At 42.8% G+C, this 24,499-nt stretch overlaps 2 protein-coding genes across 2 annotated transcripts in view; both read left to right on the top strand.

Annotated features, from left to right (window-relative positions):
• Window positions 1–301: 301 nt before the first annotated feature.
• Window positions 302–21,719, top strand: LOC108267503 (serine/threonine-protein kinase D3). The gene is made up of 19 exons (XM_017471601.3): window positions 302–561; window positions 954–1,114; window positions 8,966–9,104; window positions 9,232–9,363; window positions 11,197–11,351; window positions 11,583–11,784; window positions 13,621–13,698; window positions 14,321–14,453; window positions 14,582–14,705; window positions 14,830–14,907; window positions 15,231–15,444; window positions 17,513–17,541; window positions 17,622–17,694; window positions 17,783–17,889; window positions 17,990–18,151; window positions 18,361–18,459; window positions 18,780–19,047; window positions 19,167–19,252; window positions 21,418–21,719. The coding sequence occupies exons 1-19, from the start codon at window positions 516–518 to the stop codon at window positions 21,568–21,570; spliced, it is 2,439 nt and encodes an 812-aa protein (XP_017327090.1). The 5' UTR covers window positions 302–515; the 3' UTR covers window positions 21,571–21,719.
• Window positions 21,720–23,787: 2,068 nt separating this feature from the next.
• Window positions 23,788–24,499, top strand: part of LOC108267507 (copper chaperone for superoxide dismutase) — a 10,361-nt gene continuing 9,649 nt past the window's right edge. The window contains exon 1 of the mRNA XM_017471615.3: window positions 23,788–23,907. Within this exon, the coding sequence (XP_017327104.1) occupies window positions 23,884–23,907 (24 nt within the window). The 5' untranslated portion in view covers window positions 23,788–23,883. The remainder of the gene's footprint in view (window positions 23,908–24,499) is intronic.

Here is a 24,499-nt window from a genome sequence, read left to right as displayed (position 1 = left end):
CCTTGGTGACGAAAAGCCTATTTATAGCCCATCGATTTACTAACCCAGCTGATTAACTTGCACAGATAGGGGGTGTAATTACTTATGGATTTCGGCTGATTCCTTGCCTTACCTTACCTTGGAGAACTGCTTTCTCTTGGCGTGTTCAATACTTTTTTCCCGTGTCATTCCACTTTATTGCACATAACTTTATTTATAGACTTTAAAGTTGTGAATTCTTTATATGTCTGGATTTCTTGAGTGAATACTGATGCCTGGTGAAAATTTCATCTGAATATCCTCACTGGGGGAAAAAAATGGCCCATGAGGTATCGAGAGCGCTTATTGTCACTGACACACGAAAAGTGTGCGTGCGTGCGCGCGTGCGTGCGTGTGTGTTGAGTTTCCTGTCGTCTGTCAGCGTCTCATCAGTGAAGTACGCCTCGCAAAAGGAAACCGGCGTGACATGTGAAAGCAGCAGAAAACCAAGAAGTCTTCAGAGAGGTGCTATTTCTCCCTCGCCAAGGTGAGAGGAAATGGCTGCTGGGCTGGAGCAGGATTCTCTGGACTCTGGCATTTCAAGTAAGTACTTTTTTCCTCTCCAGCATTTCAAACACGCTTGCTTTTGAGTACGCCGACTTGCTCGGTGTCAGATCATTTCCTTGTGTTTGTGGTTGCAGATTTGCACACAGGCTATAAAACACTGCAGGCTATTTCTTTAGCTCCTCAGTGATCTGGCTCGACTCTGTTCGCTTTAGCTTTTCACTTCAGCTGCTCAGCTGTGCTGCGTTCGTTCTCGGTGGCCTAAATTCAGGCGCCTTTTCAGTTCTGTGGTCTCACACTTTTGCACACTCGTACATGAAGGAAATATGAGGCTTTTCTTAAGCTACTGTGACAGAATCAACCTGAGTGTCGTCATCTTTTGTCTCTCTCTCTCTCTCTCTCTCTCTCTCTCTCTCTCTCTCTCTCTCAAGATCGTTTTTCGCAGATGTCTGTGGAGACCGACTTTGTCCCTGAAGGGCCCATTCGCGTCCACTTCCAAATGGGTCTGTTAAAAGAAGGCATCCGTGTACCCAAGGGCCGGCTGAGTTTCAAAAGCGCCAAGAAGATAGCGGCGGAAATCATCGAGAGGAGGGTAGGAACGCGTCCAGTGACGACATCACAAGTTATTTACCTTGTTTATCATTTTTTGTTCATGTAGTCTGTATTTACTCCGCTGGATTTGATATTTCAAATCGAACATTGCGTTCATGTGGTTTTACACCAAAATGAGTTCTACAATAGACCGCCGCGCCGTCGAATTCTCAATTCTGATTGGTCGCGAGGTCTTGATTGATTACAACAGTAGTTCAAGCCGCAAGATGAATCACGGGTTTATATTAACGCTCGTCCGGATACGTTATCGTTTCCGTAGTAACCGCTTGGATTGACGTTACAAGTTTTCTGTAAGGAAACGTTTATTTAACGTTTATGGAAGGAGTCTCCAGTGTCAGTGCTTCGTAACAGTCAGTTCAGGACAGAGCAGGGTTTTTTTTTTTTTTTTTTTTTAAATATTATTGTCTTAGTAACTTCATGAGAGAGTGAAAAGAGATGCTTCTCCAGTCTCAAAATTATTCAACCCCCTGAATAGAATCCCTCACAACAGCACAAATATGCCAAACAGGTGTTGTCTCAAGTACCCCTGATCCAACTAGAGGCCACTGTTCATGAGGAATGGGCTGAGATTCCTCAGGACTGCTGCCAGAAGCTCTGCATCGCGTTATCAGCAGGTCATAACAGCAAAAGCGTGCTCTGCTAAGTCCTAAAGATGCTTACCACGAAGGGGTTGAATAATTTTGAGACTGGAGATTATAAGGTCATTATAAGTTGCATCCACTTGCAGCGTTCGTTGTGTTGAACTATTCCTATTGCTTGTGTTTGATGTGTTCATCACAAACAGCTGAAAGTCTGCACATTTTAACAATAACCCTGATTTGCAATGGGGGTTGAATCATTTTGATTGCAGCGGTGACTCTGACCAGTAGAAGTGGAGGATTGAACAGCGCTGTGGTGTAACATTTCCTAATGCTGATGCTACATCCTGCAAGATGCCTAATGCGCACAGTATAACGCCATGGCACGGACTTGCAAAAGAGTTGAATGAATCTGCTTACGGAACCTCATAAATGGTATCGTTCAACGGTCTGGACAGGAAACAGATCTTATTCCTGCTCTAGCGCTCTCATTATGTTTGTGTGTGTACAGTTGATATGATATCCTACAGGGCGTTACTACATACACACACACACTCACATTCACAATCGCTGTAGCTGACCTTTGTGCCTGCTGCTCGCAGCATGACTGCTGTGTGGTTTAGCGCATGTGTGGCTCACTTTCCAACCACAGACATCTTCACATCTCTCTCTCTCACACACACACACACACACACACACACACACACACACACTCCAACCTGCACCCCGTGTGTCCTCTGCTCAATCTCTTGCTACCAGATAGGCACGTACTAAACTCATACCTGCTCCCCTACTGTATATACACACACACACATATACAAGCTTTAATTTCACCTTTCATACACACACACACACACACACACACAGTGTGCTAATATGGACAGATTCTGTGGTGTCCAGGACTCTGTGTATCATCCCTACACACATGGTGCAGTAAAACGTGTGCTTCGTAATGAAGCGCCTCGGATGCTGTGACGATTTCAGATGCGTCATCACCCCGAGTGGGATGAGACTCAAAGCAGCATCAGTAGATGCTGACTGGAGATAACGCGTCTCTGATCCTCTGCGTCACATCCTTTAACATCAGATTCAAATGTGAAAGTAGCAGATGCTCAGAAATTCTGCCATAACGGCATTTTCACGGCTGCTGTAATTGTAGTCTAAGCTACACCTGATGCTGATTCATTACATTACGTTACATTTATGATATTTGGCAGACGCCCTTATCCAGAGCGACTTACATTTATCTCATTTATACATCTGAGGAGTTGAGCGTTAAGGGCCTTGCTCAAGGGCCCAACAGTGGCAGCTTGGCAGTGCTGGGGCTTGAATCCCCGACCTTCTGATCAGCCTTAACCGCTAAACCACTGTTGACCCCACGGGCTGCAGAGACCCCGCTACAGCATCTCATTAGGGTTTTCTTTCTTTGGCCATTTTCTGGTGTGCTTGGAATCGTTGTCCTGTTACATGACCCGATTTCGGCCCAGCTTAAGCCGCTGGACTGTAGGCCTCACATTTGTCTCAAGAATATTCTGGTATAAAGTGGAGTTCATCAGGACCTGTGGCTTCAAAGCATGCTTAAATGATCACACCTCCACCACCATGCTTGACAGCTGTTTTGAGGTGTTTGTGGCGATGCAATGTGTTTGGATTTTGAATTTTACTAAACATGACACTGTGCATGATGATCAAACATCTCCACCTTGGTCTCATCAGTCCAAATGGTATCGTTCCAGAACATTTGTGGTTTGTGCGATACAGTTTTACGAAATCAAATCGTGCTCCGTATCAGTATGGATTATCGGGCAGTGGTGGCTTGACTGTTAAGGCTCTGGGTTACTGATCCTACTGATCCGGTCAGGGGTTCAAGCCCCAGCACTGCCAAGCTGCCACTGTTGGGCCCTTGACCAAGGCGCTTAACCCTCTCTGCTGTATCATAGCTGACCCTGCGCTCTGACCCCAACGTCCTGACATGCTGGAATATGCGGAGGGAAAAAAAGAATTTCACTGTGCTCCAATGTATATGTGACTAATAAAGACTTTATTATATTCTTTTTGGAGAGAAGTGGCTTTTTTCCCTAGCCACCCTTCCATGCAAGTCATACTTGTTCAGTGTTCTTCTGATTGTGCTGTCATGAACATAAACATCTAATGTGCTTACACGGGCATGTAGGTCACATGATGTAGCTCTTGGGTTTTGCTTTATATCTCTGAGCATTAAATGGTCTGACCTTGGACTGAATTTGCCTTGATGCTCACTCCTGGGAAGATTAACAACTGCTCTCCGTTTGTAAAGGGTACTTCTCACTGTAGAATGCTGAATTTCAAATAGTTTAGAGATGGCCTTATGACCCTTCCCAGATTGATGAGCAGCAACAGCTTCTTCAACACAAGATGTCTTTTCTTCTTCGCGTGATGTAGATGCACATCTGAGTGCTCCAGAACCCCAAACAGCCAAAGGTTCTGCTGTTATAGAGGTAGTTCTTGATGATGAACTAATCTTATGCATTTCATTAACATTAATTATGCTTCTAATGATTGTGGAAGTAGGAAGGGTGTACTTATTTTTTTTACCACCTGTTTTCTGAATGTTGGTTTACTTTTTTGGGGGGGAAATGACTACATATTGAAATCTGTTGTGTATTGTTGTTGTTGTTATTGTCATGAGGTTGTTTGTTTGTTTATAGAAGTTAGTGAGGACCACCCAGTTGTTATTTATAGACTTGAAGGAGGGTGTACTTCTTTCTTTTTCCCACGACTGTATATCAGAAACATTCTACACCGAGAAAGGCAAATAGTTTAGAGAGCAACGGAAATCAGAAATGTTCTTAGGGGATTTCGAGGTGATTTACATGTTACATGTTCATAACACTACCTTCAATGACCGTCCGTACACGTGGACTTTATACACGGAAGGGTTCCGTCACTTGCGAACAGGATCGTTTACGCATTCCGGCTCTAACAGTTTGTCGGCCTCGGCTACATCGCTCGACTTCTTAACTGGTCTCGGGTAGACGCTGCTGTTGTTTTTTAAATCCCTCTCACGGTTATTATTTTGTTTGGTACCTGCTCACAATATCGTCTACATTTATATTTATTCAATTACCAGTGGCTTTTATCCAAAGCGACTTACAAATGAGGAAATGCAAACAAAGCGATATATCAAGCGGAGAACAGTACAAGTAGTGCTACTGTACAAGAGCTTTCAATTTAGTTCTAGAGAAGCAAAGTGCGCAGAGTCGAGGTGTAAGAGCTAGAGTAAGTGTTTGGGTTTTTTTTAAAAGATAGTGTGGGGTTGGAGTTTTATGGGTTGGTTAGGTGTTCATGGAAGAGGTGGGTCTTTAGCTGTTTTTTGAAGATCGTGACAGATACTGCAGTCCGGATTGAGGTTGGAAGTTCATTCCACCACTGAGGGACAGATAGCGTGAAGGATCTGGAAAGGGACCTTGAGCCACGCTGAGTGGGTACTACTAAGTGTCGGTCGTTAACCGATTGCGGATTGCGTGAGGGAACGTAAGCGCTCAGGAGAGAGTTGAGGTAGTGGGGTTTCCGTCAAGATCTTGTACGTGAGCATCAAGGCCTTGAATTTGATGCGGGCGGCTACAGGAAGTCGGTGGAGGGAGATGAAGAGGGGTGTGCATGGGTTTTTTGGGCTGGTTGAAGAGGAGACGTGCTGCTGCATTCTGACTCATCTGAAGGGGTTTGATGGAGCTTGCTGTGAGGCTCAAGAGTAGTGAGTTGCAGTAGTCCAGTTTTGAGATGGCAAGAGCCTGGACTAGTAGTTGTGTAGCCTGTTCGGTGAGATAGGGTCTGATTTTCTTGCTGTTGTACAGAATGAACGTACAGGACCGTGCAGTTGTTGAAATGTGGTCTGTGAAGGTCAAGCTGTCATCAAGTGTCACCACAAAACATTCTAAAACATTTAGTTGATTATGTTTCCCAAAACACACTATATGACCAAAAGTATGTAGACACCTTACCATCATGCCTATATGTGACCCTTCCCCAAAACACAGTTGTCTAGAATAAAGATTTTCCTTCACTGGAAATAAGAGACCCAAACCTGTTCCGCCAAAGCGAGATCCATGAGACATGGTTTGCCAACTTCGTTGTGGAAGAGCTCGAGTGTCCTGGTGGAGTGGAGTGGAGTGGAGGTTATTACAAGTTTAAAAGAGAACTAAAATCCATATTAAAGCCCATGGTTTTAGAACGAGATCTTCAGTAAGAACATCTGGTTGTGATGGTCAGGCGTCCGCATACTTTTGGCCATATAATGTAGTATAACCAAACTATTATCCTAATTTAAACCGCTGTGACCCGTAAATGCATCATGTTAATGAGCATGGTATTTTGTTGTTGTGTAATCTTCATATCTGACTGCTTGCTCGTACCCACATGAAAGTTAAAACCTCTGCGTTCCCAATGCACACCTCACTTCCTGTCTCAAACAGATGCCCTAAATAAAACGAATAGTGCACCCCCTACAGTATTTGTATCTGTATTCATATTCAGTGAGAACACACAACGTCTATTCATCCAGATAATATATTCCTATTTGTTTTCATTTCTGTGTCGCTTATGTAATACTTATCGGAGATAATACTGAAGCACATAATACTTATTGGAGGGGTAGTCTGGACTTCAGAGACGAAGCGTCTGATATCTTTTGTATGCTTTTCTGGCCACAAGCTTCAGGATCTTCAAGGTTGCGTTCTTGCGATCCACCCAAACAAACTAACACCAGATTGAAAAAAATAATAATAATTCATTCACAGAATATCATTAAAAGGTGTTCAGCGGTTTTGTGTGATGCAGGTCGTGGGAAATCATCTAGATAATCTGTTATGCGTGCCAGTGAAGTGAAGTCTGTAGTCGGTCGTCTGCATTGCCAGTAAAATGACCTCTTTCTGTTCAAGTAGGAGGTTCTCGTCACATTTACCGAAAAGAAAAACAAACATAACAGGCTCTAAAGGTTAGAGGTCTGGCTTGCAAGACTTGTATCCTCCCTCACTTAGACATTTCATAGATGATAAGATTTATACTAATACTAATATTACTACTAATAATCAATAATTGCTACTGGACATCATAATATTAAAATAAAAAGAGTAACATGATCACGTTAGCTAACTTCAAAGAACCAAAAGACGATGGAATCGTATATTAAGAGAATTCGGGGTCTTGCTTAGGCTTCCCGTCACAGACCCTTAGCCCATGAGCTGGTTAGCGATGATTTTGTCTGCTTACGATTGTTCTATATGAGCACGAAAATTCAAATAAAGCCACTTCCTACAGTGTTTCCTCCAAAGCCACGCCCACAAAACACATGTCGCCGCTAGAATACTCGTGTATGAGAGAGAGCTTTCTGAATTACGTAAGAGTAAGACACACCCTAATCCTGATTGGCCGGTGCAGGTTGGTGGTCCACATCATTTGTTTCCGGTCTGATTAGCAGACTTGTACGCAACCACAGAGATTGAGGAGGGTTTTTTTTTTTTCTCTCTCTTTCTCTTTCTGAGCAGAAATTTTTAACAGAATGTGAGAAGAACCACAACCCACCAAATATTACAAACTGTTCTGGTCGCCTCTTTAACACTCATTTTCCCAGAATGTAGTTCTAATCATTTCCCACACAGCGTGGCTAATATGAGAAGGCGAAACACAAAACCACACACTCACACCTCCTCATGCCTCGCTGACGTCACTGAACACACCGTTAATAGTCACTTTGTTTATTTTTAACACGCTTTCGTCTCACTCTAGGAGACTCGAGTGAATGTAGGATGTTGACCCTCCTCCACAGTCAAAATTTTCTCTCTCTCTCTCTCTCTGTGTGTCTCTCTCTCTCCCTCTCTCACATTTTGAGTCATTTCCTCCTAATTTAAATTGCAAAAGAAGGCTCTGACATTTAAAAGCACTGTCGCTTTCTCTGTGATCTTCACCTCCGGCCGACTCGCAGCAGAGCCCTGTACACGCCGCATCCGACCTTCTTTTACATAAGCCGCCTGTTTTAGTGTGCCAAAGCTCAAAGCCTACCGCCTATCTCGCCCATCTGATTTCACTTGTCTCTCTGTGTGTGTGTGTGTGTGTCTGGCTCGCATTCTTATTTACTCGGAGATCTGATAAGGTGTCCGGTTGTGTGAGAGTAGCATTCTGTCAGGGGGTATGTGAGGTAGTTCGGAGAGGTATGTGTAGCCGCAGTGCGATGCAGAGTGTTTATGGACAGATGCATAGGTTTTTCGATCATCTGTCTCACTCTCGTCTCACGGAACGAGAGGATTTTAACCGACGTATCACTTCGCAGGAGCATCGATGCCCCTTCCTCCCCTTCTCTCTCTTCTGATCGAGTTCAGCGTAAACACACTAACGATAACAAGCCCTCCTGCCTCATTACCTTGACCTCTGTGGTCATGAAGACACTGACGTCGGCCGATTTGAAAAGCTATTAAGCATGCTGACGAGGCAGTTAACATGGGTTCACGGTATCCGCTATCCTCTCCAACACCTTGACCAATCGAAGATCCAGTTTGTGGATTCATCTTCAGACTTTCCCAGATTACCAGGTGCTTTCTTCATCCCGTTGTTGGAACAGTTGTAGGAAAGGTGGAAACATTACAACTAGAACCCTGACCTGACCAATAATCACTCAGTGGTGTGATGAGTTCCTACCCGTTCCTACCCTGAAAGCGGTGATTATTTTCCTCTAACAGCATGTCCTGAAGTCTTTAATTATTCCGTTACCACAGCAATTTGCCGAGGATGATATTTCTTATTGTTAATTGAAGAACAAAACGCATACTATTATGCGCTCACAGTTCCGTTTATACGTCGGGGAATGTCCGCAAAACGAGTTAGTTCCCGTCATCACTTCTGTCACAGTAACTACAACAGCAACAGTTGCTCTCTCTTCTTTTTTTCATTTTTTTTCCTTTCTCTTGAAGTTTTAAAAAAAAAAAAAAAAAAAAACCCCACTGCTTGTTATGTTACTGAGAAACCAGAAGGCATAACATCCTCGATCTTGAAGTGTAAACCATGGCAGGAAACTTTTATTTTTTAACTGTGATAAAGTGTTGACCCTGGATACTCCTTCGGGAGCTTGTTGAATAAACATCTCCTTACAGGAAATTTCGGCGTCGGCCTTTACTATAGCGGCGATATCATATTAGAAGGAGAAATGAGTTATAACATGATGCTGTCTTGTGCAATATTTGATGTGGATGTGAAGTAACCCGTGCTTCTCTCTGGTCCTGAAGGCCCCTGATTGGAGTGTAATAGGTCTTGGTGAGAAGCTGCTGCTTTTCCGACATGACTCCACGTCTGAGCAGCTCCTCCACAGACTCTCGGAGCAACACTACCTGCACGACGGAGACCTGGTGGAGGTGGTACTTTCTGGTTAGCGCACGCACACACGCACAGATATACGTATGCCCACATACGGATCTGGACCTTGAGTCCAACACTGTTTATTTTTTGAGATTTCTATTAGAGCTCAAGCTGTCGCTCTTTTGAACCCTTTCAGCTTCTGCGTCACTGACTGAGGTGAAGTTCCGCCCACATTCTTTGGTGGTCCAGTCTTATCGCACGCCTACGTTTTGTTACCACTGCGGCGAGATGCTTTGGGGGATCATCCGACAGGGCTTAAAATGTGAAGGTAACACGTACACACACACATAATGACACACACATTTTCCTCCACTGTAAAAACTGCTGATGGGTAGCCTATTCATAAACAGAGCGTTTAGCTGTAAATAATGTTTAAGCAGAGGATCAAATTCACTTTGAATTTTTACTTGCACCAAATATATGGAGGATTTGGTATCTCAGCGGTTAAGACGCTGGACTACTGATCGGAAGGCAGTGAGTTCAAATTAAGGCCCTTAATCAATTGCTCAGTTGTATAAATGAGATCAATGTAAGTCGCTCTGGATAAGGGCGTCTGCCCAGTGCCATAGAGGTATGTGTGAATATATTTTCTTCAGATGGCATTAATGTCTGCAATCTCAAAGTGGAATTATGAAACCTTGGAAAAGCCTGACACGTGGTGAAATTCTGACATTTTCTACTATATAATATATATATATATATATATATATATATATATATATATAATATATATTACACCGATCACCCTGTTCAAAATTTGTCGTGTCACCTTCTCGAGCATCAATGAATGTTTGCACCTTGTGTAATAGTCGTGTATGAGTCCCTCAGTTGTCCTCGGTGTGAAAAGGCGGATCTCAAAATCATGTAGTCGCTGTTGGAAAGGAGTCAAAAATATGCAGAACGTGCAGGGACTGGAGGATTTTTCTGAAGAACAGGGGGCAGTTTAACTGCTCAGGACAAACAAGGGACTCGTGAACAACTCTCACAAAACATAAACACGGTCGCTGATCATCCAGGTAACGACACACGGGATTAAGAATCAAGGGTGTGTAAACTTTTGAACGGGGTAATTTTGATAAATTCAACTATTTTCTTGTCTTGTGGGCTATATGTAAACATCTGTTATGTGAAATAGCTTATTCAGGACAGGACTAATAAACAACATGGGGTTTTTATGATCCTTTTACTTTGTTAACACTGTTAAGATTTAGCAGATTCTGCAAGGGGTATGCAAACTTTTGGCCACAACTATAGTTGTTGTATACACTGGATACTTGTGAAAACTTAGCCAAAGATATATGTGAACACTTGACCATTACACCCTTATGCGGTTCTTCCTCAAACAGTTACCACAAAGCTGAAGGCACACGATTGTATAGAGTGTCTTTGTATGCTGCAGCATTAGTTTCCCTTCACTGGAACAAAGAGGCCCAAACCTGTTCATGACAATGCTCAATGCACAATGTGAGCTCCATGACAACATGGTTTGCAAAGGTTTATGTGGAACAACTCGAGTGTCCCGCACAGAATCCTGACCTCAACCCCCACTGAACACCTCTGGGACGAACTGGAACACAGACTGCACCAACATCAGCGCCTGACTTCACTAATGCTCCTGCAGCTGTATGGACACAAATCCCCACAGCCGCGCCCCAAACTCTAGTGGAAAGCCTTCCCAGAAGAGTGGCGGTTCTTATAAGAGAAAAGGGGGACTAAATCGGGAATGGCATGTTCACCAAATACAGATGGAAACAAACTTTTGACCATATATCTCAACCACAAGTAAACTTCTAGCATTTTAAACGCTGATCATCCGCATCACCTGTGTGACGTCACTGAGACCGGTATGTAGAACGTGCGGGGACGTACAGTATTTACACAAAGGATTTGGGTGAGATAGACTTCCATTACATGGACGGACGTACTGTCAGTTTCACGCTGGCGTTCAGCGTTGTGTTTATGTTCAAATCCTAAACACACACAATAGTCTCACTTTCACACATGGCTGTCTTTCTCTTTTATCAGTTTGTTTATTGAGTCTGTTATCCATTTTAACGTTATCCGTCTCTCTCTGTCTGTCTCTGTGTCTCTCTCTCTCTAGGTTGTGGTTTAGATTTCCATAAACGCTGTGCACTGTTGCTGCCTAATGACTGCTCGCGTGTGTACCGGCCATGTGGCCCCAGTCTGTCACTGTTCCCTCCCTCACGTCCCCGTTCCACCTCCCTCAGCAACCACACTGGAGGCAGTCTCGAGGAGGTACCACCTCTCTACGTCTTAAAGGAGGGAAAAAAAGCAGTGTCGTAGTCCTATTTTGATGTTTCGTAGACTATAAGGGTTTTCAGCAGCACTGAAAACATACCCTCAACCTTGTGTGTTTTATAGACATGGAGGAATCGTACAAAATACTCAACAGTATTACAGATAATAATAATGATATTTTCCATTCTTGCTTTACTCATGCTGATATCTCTGTCCTCTGTTTTCCAGATCAGTCTCTCTAAGCCGTCGCGCTCTCGGCCCCCGTCGTGGGCTGACAGGCCCATGTGGTTGGGGTTGTGTGATGGGGCTAGAGGAGGCAGACCCATGGTGCCACACACCTTCCAAATCCACACATACACCAAGCCCACAGTGTGCCAGCATTGCCATCGGCTGCTGAAGGGTCTGTTCCGCCAAGGCCTGCAGTGCTCCGGTGAGAGCTGCAAACACTTCTGGGTCAAAGGTTACACATGAAAGGGACATACCTGAGGTCCAGGTTGAACACCGTTTTCATCTAGGTTAAATCGTTGTGCTTGAGTAGGAAGATGCTTGACCCTAACCTTTTTACTCCAAAAGTCATAGTAAATAGAAATCAGGCTGATCTCTGTCTACTGCATCTGTGGCTTATGTGTGGGTTCCACAGACAAGAATTTCCACAGGTTTTGAGATCCTTCTCCCATTCGGCTTCCACTCGGCACCGCTCTCATACAGTAACTCAACTCTGTAGAATTGTGGCGAGCAGAACAGCATCTCAGAATGCGCAACACGTCGATCCTTGTGGCACATGGGCTACAACAGCAGAAGACCATGTCGGGTTCCACTTCTGACAGAAAGCTGAGGCTGCGGTGCGCACAGGCACACCAAAACTGGACAGTTCAAGACTGGGAAAAAGTCATAATAATAATAATAATTCCTTAGATTTATATAGCACTTTTCTAGGCACCCAAAGTGAGACCAGGAGTTCTCCTAACAGTCCCATCCAGGTACGGCCAGGCTCAACCCTGCTTAGCTCCAGTGGGACACCAGGCGAGAGCTACAGGGTGATAAGGCTCTGGCAAGTAGCCTGGTCTGCTGAGGCTCACAGATGGTAGAGTCAGAATGTGGTGCCAACAGCATGAATCCGTGGACACAACCTGCCTTGTGACAACAGTGGAGGTGGTGTAACGGTGTCAGGAATGTTTTCTTGCCTGTTAATACCAATCAATCAACGCTTGAATGCCACACCTTTTTGAGTATTGTTGCTGAGCATGTGCATCCCTTCATAGCCACCATTTACCATCATCTAATGGCTACTTCCAGCATGGTAATGCACCATGTCACAAAGCAGAAGTCGTCTCAGTCTGCTTTCCTGAACAAGACAATGAGCTCACTGTTCTTCAGTGGCTTTCCCAGTCCCCGGATCCGAATCCAACAGATGGGATGTGATAGAACGGAGACTCGCAGCATGAAAGTGCACCTGAGAGATCTGCAAAGATTGCGTGATGTTTCCAACATCTTATGGAATCCATACCGTGAAGAATTTTGAGAGCAAAGAGAGGCCTAGTATTAGTATAGTGTTCCTAATAAAGTGCTCGGCGAGTGTATTCTGAATGAGACAGAAAACCTTTTTAACGTTTACTCGGAAATGTACTTCAAGAGAAGTCTAAGAGCAGTTGTCGAAATTCGGCTAGAAGGATTTTAAATATATGACCGTACAATGCAAAGTCCAATCTAAAACTGTTTCACTGTGAGCACTGTTACTGCTCTTCACAAGTCTTACCATGAGATGAGACAGTCATGAAAAGTCCCTCCAGAACTGTCCAACATTAGAGCAGTACGGTCATTCTGATTGCGTACACAACACTTTAACCTATACACGTAACTTCTGATAAAAGACAACTTGTACACATTTAGAGCTTGGCTTACAAATCTCTTTGGGAATTCATTTAAGCACACATCGAAAACATGTTTTGTACATTCAGAGATCAACATCCACCCTTGGTTTTGAGTGAAAAGGTTTTCTGTTCTCAGATGCGAGGAACTTTTAGGAGTTATCCTCCATGGTGTCTGAATGCACACTAAAGATGCAGTGGACAGAGATAATGGAGGAGAACAGTGAAGTATTTCTTTAAGGCAGTGTTTACCACAGTGCTTATAGAAGTTCCCACACCTGATACGTGTCTATTCATGTTTTGAGTTTTGTATTTCACTGAATTGCCTTGACCTCTTTTTTTTTTTTTTTTTTTTTTTTTTCTTTTTTTTTTCTTTTTTTTTTCTTTCTTTTTTTCAGATTGCAAGTTTAACTGTCATCGCCGCTGCGAGTCAGAGGTTCCACCAGACTGTAAAGGGGAGCGAGCCAATGGAGAAGGTTTGCCAAATGACACGTGTACACACACAGCTACATCTGAAGAAAATTTAAATGAGGAAACAGTGCAAAACAGTGTGCCTTTTTGTCTTTATGAAACAAAATAAAGTAAAAGCTGCTACAAACAGAAGTTTAATTTTGTAAACATAAAGGTAATAAATGTAATAAATAAATACAAGTATCGATTCTCCCAAACATTTTTATTGAATCTACAAAGTGTCTGACTCGGGGATTTGGAAAACAAAAAAAGATCAACTGAAACATAATGAGCTCCAAAGTCGGCTAAACTGCCCGGTTTCCACAGCCTCCATTTCAGGCGCCATAGATCACAGAGAAAGCTTTGTTTTATGTTGATTCCTGTTTCTCCATGAAAGAACACAAAGATTTGTGACCTCTGGTGTTCAAACGGTGCGTTTGCATTACATGCATAATTAATAGAATGCGGATATCGCGCATTTCTACGATGCACGTCATCACATTTTTGCATCGTGATGTAATGTCATTTTTTCTTCTTCTGTAGAACGTTCGGAGCCCACGCACTCTTCCAGTTAGCACAGCAGGTGAAAAACCACAGACTTTCTGACATAACATAAGTGTGTGTTGTTCTCCCGCCCGTCTCACGCAGAGAACAACTCGAACCAGGAGCCTGAATCTGAGGAGGACATAGCTGTGGTAGCAGTCAACGCTATTTATGAAGAGTATCCATTTAAAGCGCGCCCTCGCGTGGAGGAGGAGTCTGCGGAGCAACCACCAATCGAGTAACCACACATCATGGACTATAATATAGTACTCTGTACTAAAATGACATTTAGTGTTTATACAGTACTTCATTTATTATTTACCAACACTGCACTCTCTGTTCATTTCTTCTGTCTCTGTCTTACAGTCCATGTTTCAGCAATAACATCCCCTTGATGAGGGTGGTGCAGTCAGTTAGACAGAGTAAGAGGAGATCCAGTGGAATAATGAAGAAAGGCTGGCTGTTGCACCATACCGATGTAGATACACTGGTGAGTGAACATTTGATGTAAGAGGAAGGCCGTGTAGGTTTTCAGCTGAAGTATTAGGAATATCAAGACAGCTGTGTGTTTGTAAACGTTGGAGAACGAGCATCAATTCGATTTTGTCTTGCAGAGGAAAAGGCACTACTGGGTTCTGGATGGGAAAAGCATCACCTTGTACCAGAACGAGAACAGCAGCAAGTACTACAAGGTGCTCCATATTCGCCAGCCTAGCAGAACATTATTGTACCTTATACTGCAGCACTATTGAATTCTCAAATCTGATTGGTCAGAAAGTGTTGATTCATTTACCGTAAAAGAAAAGAAAAGGTGTCTGGTTTTAACAGTAACTCTCCCACACACCTACCCCCAACACCCCCGCCCCCTTCGGGGGTCGTGTTCCTTACTTAACGAACATCTAACGTCTTTTATTCGGCTTGTCTAAAATACCTCCACTTTGTTGTTGCATCTTTACAATGTAAATGTTCTCTGCTCGGTTTCACACTGTTCCTAACGCTTCTCCTCGCTGTACAGGAGCTGCCTCTGTCTGAAGTGCTGCAGGTTCGAGGCTCGTCTGAGCTCACTGTTCCCATGCAGCTGGACGAAGCTGGTCACTCGTTTGAGCTGCAGACGAGTTCTGTGGTCTACTGCGTTCTCGCAAGCACAGAAGGAGAAGCCTGGGAGTCGGCCATCAGACTCGCGCTCATGCCTTTTCAGAGTGTCGGCCTCAACACAACAGGGCCTGCAGGTCATACACACACACACACACACACACACACACACACACACACACACACAGATCATTTATTCCAATTTATTCCAGATATTTCAAAATGTCCCATAATATTATTATACCCTAAATTAAATTATAACCTGGGCAGCTCTGACAGTAGTTCTGGCTGTAACAGCTTTATATTAATGCACTCACTCTGTTACAATACCGTTTCTATAGCAACGGCTCTTTTACGGGGACTTGTATTGTGGAAACTACACATAAACGATGACTTTGTTATTTATCAAAGACAAAAAACATGGAATTGTTGATTACGGTGAAATTTTCCCTAAGGGTTAGGGTTTGTGTCAGTGCCTTGTTATGGTCTACTTGAGTCTACAAGACAGAGAGTGGGGCACTTTTGTAGTTTCTCTGTAACACGCTGTAGGTTTGAGAGAGAGAGAGAGGGAGAGAGAGAGAGAGAGAGAGAGAGAAAGAAAGAGAGAGAGAGAGAGAAAGAGAAAAGAGAGAGATTGGTGAAGGAGTGACTATAGCTTCTATAACACAAAGTGCTAACAGGAAGTAACTTGTTTTGAACTAGAATCAGATGAAAAGTGTGACGTGTTGTTCCGTAGTCATTTGAAAAATGTCATTGTTGACATAATGTTGTGGTTTAAGAGGAAAGTACTGTTTTTGTTTTTTTGGGTTTTTTTTTTTTTTTTGGGGGGGGGGGGGGGGGGGGTAGATTCTGGGTTGTAACAGTAGCTCCACTTCACATCGGGTCACATTGCACCACAACATCAATGGTTGTTTCCTATTACAGCACACCGTGAAGTGTTTCACTCCTTACTTATTAAATTACATATGTTTGGTTTACGGTGGTGCTTGAAAGTTTGTGAACCCTTTAGACTTTTCTATATTTCTGCATAAATATGACCTAAATATAGGGGGCAGTGGTGTTTTGATGGTTAAGGCTCTGGGTTATTGATCGGAAGGTCAGGGGTTCAAGTCCCAGCACTGCCAAGCTGCCACTGTTGGGCCCTTAACCCTCTGCTCCAGGGGCGCTGTATCATAGCTGACCCTGCGAAAAATATGCGAAGAAAAAGAATTTCACTGTGCTGTAATATATATATGTGACCAGTAAAGACACTAAAACATCATCAGATTTTCACACCAGTCCTAAAAGTAGCCAAAGAGAACCCAGTAACAGGACGGCTTACCATCATTGATGGAAAATGTCAGGACATCTGTACATGAACTGAATCTCAAGAGAAAGTGGGTCAAGCAGCAAGACAACGACCCTAAACACACAAGTCGTTCTACCGAAGAACGGTTAAAGAAGAATAAAGTGAATGTTCTGGAATGGCCAAGTCAAAGTCCTGACCTTAATCCAGTAGAGATGTTGTGGAAGGACCTGAAGCGAGCAGTTCATGTGAGGAAACCCACCAACACCCCAGAGCTGAAGCTGTTCCGTACTGAGGAACGGGCTGAAACTCCAGTTATTGCTGCACGAGGGGGTCACACCAGATACTGAAAGCAAAGGTTCACATACTTTTGCCACTCACAGCTATGTAGTACTGGATCATTTTCCTCAATAAATACGTGACCAGGTATAATATTTGTATCTCCTTTGTTTCATTGTGTTCTCTTTATTTTCTACTTTTGTGAAAATCTGATGTTGTTTCAGGTCATATTTATGCAGAAATATAGAAAATTCTAAAGGGTTCACAAACTTTCAAGCAGCACTGTAGCGACCGGTCCGCCATCATCGCATAACCCTTCGTCATATAACAAAAATAAATCCATATCGAAAACAATTAAATATGCAAATGAAATGATCATCTTCACACTTCGCAGGCCACGCCTCCTTTGCTGTATGGGTCGGATATTGGTGTAAATGACACCGAAATATGTGCTAAGAGAGTGATTTTTGGTCCATGTTTATAGATAACACTGCTTTAACAACTGAAATGTAAGGATTTATGAGTGTAATGAACAAGAACATTATATATATATATATATATATATATATATATATATATATATATATATATATATATAAAATCACTTGAGAATATAATTTTGCTGTTTGTTGTTTATCTAGATGATCGAGCCATCAGTACAGAAATCCAGGTGAGTATTTATTCTCATACAGCTGTTGCAGGAAATACACGTGTTCTGTGTGGGCTGACGCGGTCGTGTGTGTTTCTCAGGATATTAGTTCGCTGTATCAGATTTTCTCTGATGAAGTGTTGGGGTCAGGACAGTTTGGAGTGGTGTACGGAGGTAAGGTGTTCATTCCGAGTGCTAAATAAGCTGCATTGTTGGTTCATTAGGATCTGGGCGTGTACAGAGGGATGTGGTTTGTTTGTAGGTACTCACAGGCAGACGGGTCGACCGGTGGCCATTAAGGTCATCGATAAATCTCGCTTCCCGGCAAAGCAGGAGCGACAGAGCAAAAACGAGGTTGCCATACTGCAGGTTCGGCGAACGAGTGTGTTGTTTATAGTGGAATTGGTTTTAGAAATTGATTGATTTATATTTCCTTGTTAATACTGTATGTTCGTGTGTGTGTGTCCAGAGTCTGTCCCATCCCGGAGTCATTGTACTTGAAGGCATGTTCGAGACGCCCGAGTGCACTTTTGTCGTCATGGAGAAGCTCCATAGCGACATGCTGGAGATGATTCTGTCCAATGAGAACGGACGACTTCCTGAACGCATCACGCGCTTCATTGTTATGCAGGTAGCCATGGAAACCCGTGCTACATTACAGTCGGGTTGTTATTATCATCGGTTGTGTTGTGTTTACTCCACGCCGGCAGTCCGTTACCGATCCTCAAGCTCTACGGGAAACGGATGTTGCCGCTCGTCATTTAGAAAAGATGAGATTATAGTACTTGTTCTCCTGCAGCTGTACGTTTTATTCCTTCCATATTTTGGGTGTTTCTGTAGATTTTGGAGGCCCTGCGCTACCTGCACATGAGACACATCGCTCACTGTGACCTTAAACCTGAGAATGTGCTGCTCGCGTCACCGGATCCGTTTCCTCAGGTGTGTCTCCTGACTCTCGCTCTGTCCGACGCCTGGTTTCACCAAACACGTCATAGCCGAGATCGGATTCTGTCCGTCTCCCTGCTGCAGATATGATGTACCAAATATTTTACAAGTTGTAATAGAGCAGGATCGTAGACTGGATGAAGTCCTCAACGAGCAGGATGTTGAAAATGTCCATTTTAATGATGTTTCCTTGTTTTATTATTATTAATATACTACTATACGCTATTGGACGATTTGCGTAGTGAGTCTTATCGATATCTACCGAACGTTATCGCATTATAAGCTGATGCACGTCCACACTGTGTGCGTTTCAGGTGAAACTGTGTGACTTTGGTTTTGCACGGATCATCGGCGAGAAGTCTTTCCGGCGCTCGGTGGTGGGAACGCCGGCGTATCTGGCCCCGGAGGTGATCAAGAGCAACGGCTATAACCGATCGCTGGACATGTGGGCTGTAGGGGTGATCCTGTACGTCAGCCTGAGTGGAACGTTTCCCTTCAACGAGGACGAGGACATTACCCAGCAGATCACGAACGCTTCCTTCATGTACCCTCGGCACCTGTGGGCCCTCATTTCTCTCGAGGGTGAGACGCAAAACTCGCACTGTTCGTCTAGAGACCTGAATGGCCTGGGTAAATTGATGATGAGAACTTTGTGATGAAGTAAAATAACGAATCTGGGACTGTTTGTCTTTTTCTCGCAGCGGTGAGTCTGATTACTAACCTGCTGCAGGTGGCGGTGCGGCGCAGGTTCAGTGTGGGGAAAGCTATGGGACACCCCTGGTTCCAGGTAAAATCAGCTTTTCATCCTGGTCTCTGTAATATGAGGGGAAAAGGCGGGCTGATGATTGGAAATCCTACAAATCAGCACATGTTTACAGTCAAATCCACAAGTATTTGGACAGTGACACAGTTTTTGTCATTTTGCTTCTGTGCACCATCACAGTGGGTTTGAAATGTAGCAGTCATGGAGTGATTGAAGTGTACAGTAGACTTACAGTTTTAATTCAACATGTTTAGCAAATGTATTGCATTAACCGTTAGCCATTTATTACAGAGTTCCTCCATTTTCACAGGGTTAAAAGTAATTGGACACTTGACTGATGAGCAGTTCTATGCCCGGGCGTGGCTTGTGTCCTCGTTATTTCATGACAAATTAAAGAGGTAAAAGGTCTGGAGTTGATTCCAAGCGTTGAATTTGCGTTTGGTAGCTGTTCACGTGAACACGCGATATGCAGTCCAAAGAGGTGACGATGCAAGTGAAGGAGGCCATCGTTAGGAAACTTTAGGAGCGGCCAAATCAACAATTTGGTACGTTCTTAAAAAGAAGGAAAGCACTGCTGAGCTCAGCAACACCGAAATGTCTGGAAGACCATGGGAGACCACTAAAGTGGATGATCGCAGAATTCTTTCCTTGGTGAAGAAAAACCTCTTCACAACATCTAGCCGAGTCAAGAACACTCTGGAGGAGGTAGAAGTATCACTGTCAAAGTCTACCATCAAGAGACGACTTTATGAATGTAAATACAGACGGTTTACCTCAAGATGCAAACCACTGGTAAGACTCAACCTAAAGTCCAGATTTTTTTTTTTTAACTCTAATAAGCCCTGCTCGGTTCTGGAGCAAGATTCTTTGGACAGATGAATCCAAGATTAACTTGTACCAGATTGATGGGAAGAGAAGCGTATGGAGAAGGGCTCCTGATCCAAAGCTTACACAAGGTGCGTCATCTGTTAAACATGGTGGAGGAAGTGTTATGGCATGGGCATGTGGAACTGGGTCACTGGGGTTTATTGATGATGTGACCGCTGATATAAGCAGGTGGATGAATTGTGAATCGTATAGAGCTGTACTTTCTGCTCAGATTCAGTCAAATGCTGCACAACTGATAGAACAGTACTTCACAGTAACTCAAGAGCTTCTTACGGCAAAAAAAGGAATGTTTTTAACTCAGTCGCCTGACCTCAATCCAACTGAGCATGCTTTTCACTTACTGAAGGCAGAAAGACCCACAAACAAGCAGCAACTGAAGGCGGCATCTCAAGGGAGGAAGCCCAGCATTTGGTGATGTACTTTTGAGCCTGTAGAAATGGAGGGACTCTAAAAAAAAAAAATAATTTTTTTTAAAAATGGCTGCAATTCCTAAACGGTTAATGCAGTCTTTTTGTTAAACCCCTTGAATTAAAGCTGAAAGTCTACACTCCAATCACATCTTGATTGTTTCATTTCAAATCCACTGTGGTGCTGTACAGAGGCAGAATAATGAACATTTGAACTGTTCAAATATTATGGACCTGACTGTATATTTTATGCACAAGATTCGGAGTTCTTTTTGCATCCTATAAAAAAATAAACAAAAAAATCAACATATCATTTTATATACACACACACACACACACACACACACACACACACACACACACACACACACACACACACACATCTACAGACCCCAACAGTACAGGTTTATACCAATATTAAAATATATCCTGGATCTACTGGCTATGCTTCTCGGATCCCTCTATGAGAACCATGGCATGAGATGATGACTGATTCTAGTTTATCAGGGTGAAGTGATTTAACCCTTAATATCCTTTACACTTATATAACTTTGTGCTTTCAGTCCACGTGTAACTTTTGACTTTGTGCTTTAAAAGGGGGGGGCATTGCCAGGATTCAGTTAAACAGCAGCGCCCCCTTGTGGAGAAACTTCTACTTCCTAAAACCTGCCAAGAAAGAAAGCTAAAAAGCAGAAAAAACAGCTGAGGAGAACAGAACAATGAAGAAAAAGAAAATGAGAAAATGGCGCAATAATAAATGGCATCATTTTGAATAAAGATCTAATACAGTGTGTGTTTGGTGGGATCTCTTCAGAAGAACACTATGACTGATATTTTCTTCAGCTTGTAAATGTGTTTGATGTTGAGTGTGTGTGTGTGTGTGTATGCCTGCAGAACTTCCAGCTGTGGTGTGACCTGCGTCAGTTTGAGCAGCGTCTGGGTCACCGTTACATCACTCACGAGTCGGATGATGAGCGCTGGAGATGTCACATTCAGGAGAAAGGCCTCAGTCTTCCTCCTCATCTACAGACAGAGCAGGGACACTAACACACACACACACACATGTACGATGGACATGTCGGTTAATGAGGAGATGTGTGACTGTGGTGTGTGGACTGTACAGAATCCAGTGCCCTGATGTGATGTACATTTTATACACACTGACTGTTTTTAATAAAATGATACAAAACTGTGGAGTGGGGTTTTAAATGATCTATTTATATGTACAGCTATATATACAGTATAAAAATATACATATATATATATATTACTTCTATTATTAACAAGGTACAGAAGTGTAGAATTGTCACTTTTAAGACACATCACAGTCTGTGTGCTAATACACTGTATGGCCAAAAGTTTGTGGACACCTGACCATCACACCCATATGTGCTTGTGAACATCCCATTCCAGATTTTAATTTTTTTGCCATTGAATTTTTATTGGAAAATCACATTTAAGATATTATAACTCCCCATGCAGCACCCCCCACCGTACCCGGCCCCAACACAGTAATCACAGCCAAAACCTAAAGTGGGGGGACCAAACAAAAAAAAACAAACCTAAAGTAAGATGAGTAGTATTTACAGTATACCTTCCCTCAATTCCCTCCAGGGTGCGTACCTCATTGAAGTAGGTAATAAATTGTTGCCGTTTTTTTTTTTTTTCCCAAAAATGATTGATCCCTGCCACTGATTTTTTCAAATTTCAAAAAGAAGAGTAAGTCTTTAAGCCAGACTGGTTTAGAGGGGGTCGTGGAGAAGTCCAAGACAGTAATGTTCTGGGCCGAGCAAGCAGTGATCATGTCTTCATGGAGCTCGCGTGGTGTCATGGTGGAACAGGTCTGGGGCTCGTTCATTCCGGTGAAGAGAAATCACTAAGACATTCTATACAGTTGGGGAAGAAACACATATGGATGTGATGATCAGGTGTTCACATACTTTTGGTCACGTGGTGTACATCCACGGTACAGACTGCAGTGTGTGCATATTATACCCGGTTTACGGTAACCACCAGGTACCACTCAACTGAAGATTTATCTTTCTTAGATTTATCTTTATATTTCTTACAAACTATTTTTCTTTCCTTGCGTTTAAAAAAAAAAATTGTAACAGACGGCGGACGCTTCACATAATCTAATCTAATATTAAATACATTTTTTAAAATGTTATTTAACTAAGAAAAACACAATCAGTGGACTAGTCCAACAAATCAGACTTCATATAAAAACCATAATGAACTTTCCTTTACTTTCACACTATCCGTCGTTACCCAGATGAGGACGGGTTCCCTTCTGAGTCCGGTTCCTCTCAAGGTTTCTTCCTCATATCATCTTAGGGAGTTTTTCCTCACCACCGTCACCACCGGCTCGCTCAATAGGGATAAATTCACACACTTAAAATCCATATCCTGTGTTTATATGTTTCTGTAGAGCTGCTTTGAGACAATGACCACTGTTAAAAGCGCTACACAAATAAAACTGAGGTGAACTGAATCGAATAATCATTTATATGGTGAACTTTTCTGTAAGGAAACATTAATGGAAGGAGTCTCCAGTGTCAACGCTTCAGGACAGAGGACTTTACACTTTCTGGTTTCCTTGTAACATGACAAAACAATGGTTGTTTTGTTTTGTTTATTTATTTTTTGTCCTTTTAACTTAAAGAAAGAGGAAAGTAAACAGAGGCTGGTGAGGGAATTACTGTTTATAGCTGCTAGAATGCAAGTCATAGCAAGGACTAACTTGTTTCATGAACTTGTTCCACGATGTAAAATGTAACTATAATCTGTTAACAAGCATGTTACTCATAAATAAGTGGACATTTGTAATTGTCGGTAAATGACTGTGGTATAAGTGCACGGTATGAAACACATAAATAGAGCAAAGCATGCTATTGGGGAAAAAAAAAACAGGTCACACCGGGCCACGTCACCCCGGGCCACGTCACACCGGGCCACTTCACCCCAGTTTTCACTACAAATACCATTACAAACCATCAGCTGTTAACCATTAAAACCATTACCATAATTGGTTCTTAATGGTATCCACTAGATGTATCATGCCACCAATAGGAGGCAACAAATTACCAGAAGAGACCCGCAGGGACCATTACAGTTTCCATTAAAACCATTACAAATTCTATGAGGAAGTCTATTGGGTTTTTATTTCCAGTTTACACGTTTAGGGGGACTTTTATTGAGTTGGGTTTTTTGTTTGTTTGTTTTTTACGTCATCGTGCAGTAAGACTGCTATTTTGAAAAGCGGAAGTCTGTGTGTTGTTTTGTCTCGGTTCAGTTGTTCATTGCTTCACAGCAGAAGTGTGTCAGTGTGTGTGTGTGTGAGAGAGAGAATCTGTTGCAATGGAAACAAATCGAGCTGCTAAAGTGAGTTCTTTCTTCTTTCTGTATGTGAATGCTGAGTAAAGAGTAAAGAGTAAAGAGTAATGTTAGTGATAATATTAATGTTACTGTGCAGTGTAGATTTCCACAGCAGGAATAATCCACTCTGCTCTTGCATAACAGTGACTATGCTACAGTAATCAGCTCCTTTGACCGGGTTGACAGATGAATAATTATTCCTCTGTACACTTTACTGCACGTGAGGTTTGTTTACCGTAAATATCATCCCACTTCACTTCGCACTTCCCTGTTACCCCTTTAGTGTTTGTGTTTTGGGCCATGGCGGTTATTGTAGATAGAACCAGCTGTCCTTTCCCTGCCTGAGAAACCAAACAAACCAGTAGAAACCGTCACAGAACTTCTAATGGTTTCCATTACAAATACCATTACAAACCATCAGCTGTCGACCATTAAAACCATTACCATTATTGGTGCTTAACGGTATCCACTAGAAGGTAACAAATGACCAGTAGAAAAAATGACTACAGGGACCATTACAGTTTCTATTAAAAACCAATACAATACCCGTTATAACCATTAAAACTCTATGAGGGTTTCTATTGTTGTTGTTTTTTCC

The sequence above is a fragment of the Ictalurus punctatus genome, chromosome 7 (assembly GCF_001660625.3).
Source record: "Ictalurus punctatus breed USDA103 chromosome 7, Coco_2.0, whole genome shotgun sequence".
NCBI classification, from domain to species: domain Eukaryota; kingdom Metazoa; phylum Chordata; class Actinopteri; order Siluriformes; family Ictaluridae; genus Ictalurus; species Ictalurus punctatus.
The sequence above is the reverse complement of the archived record's forward strand: the minus strand, read 5'-3'. Positions and strand labels throughout refer to the sequence as shown.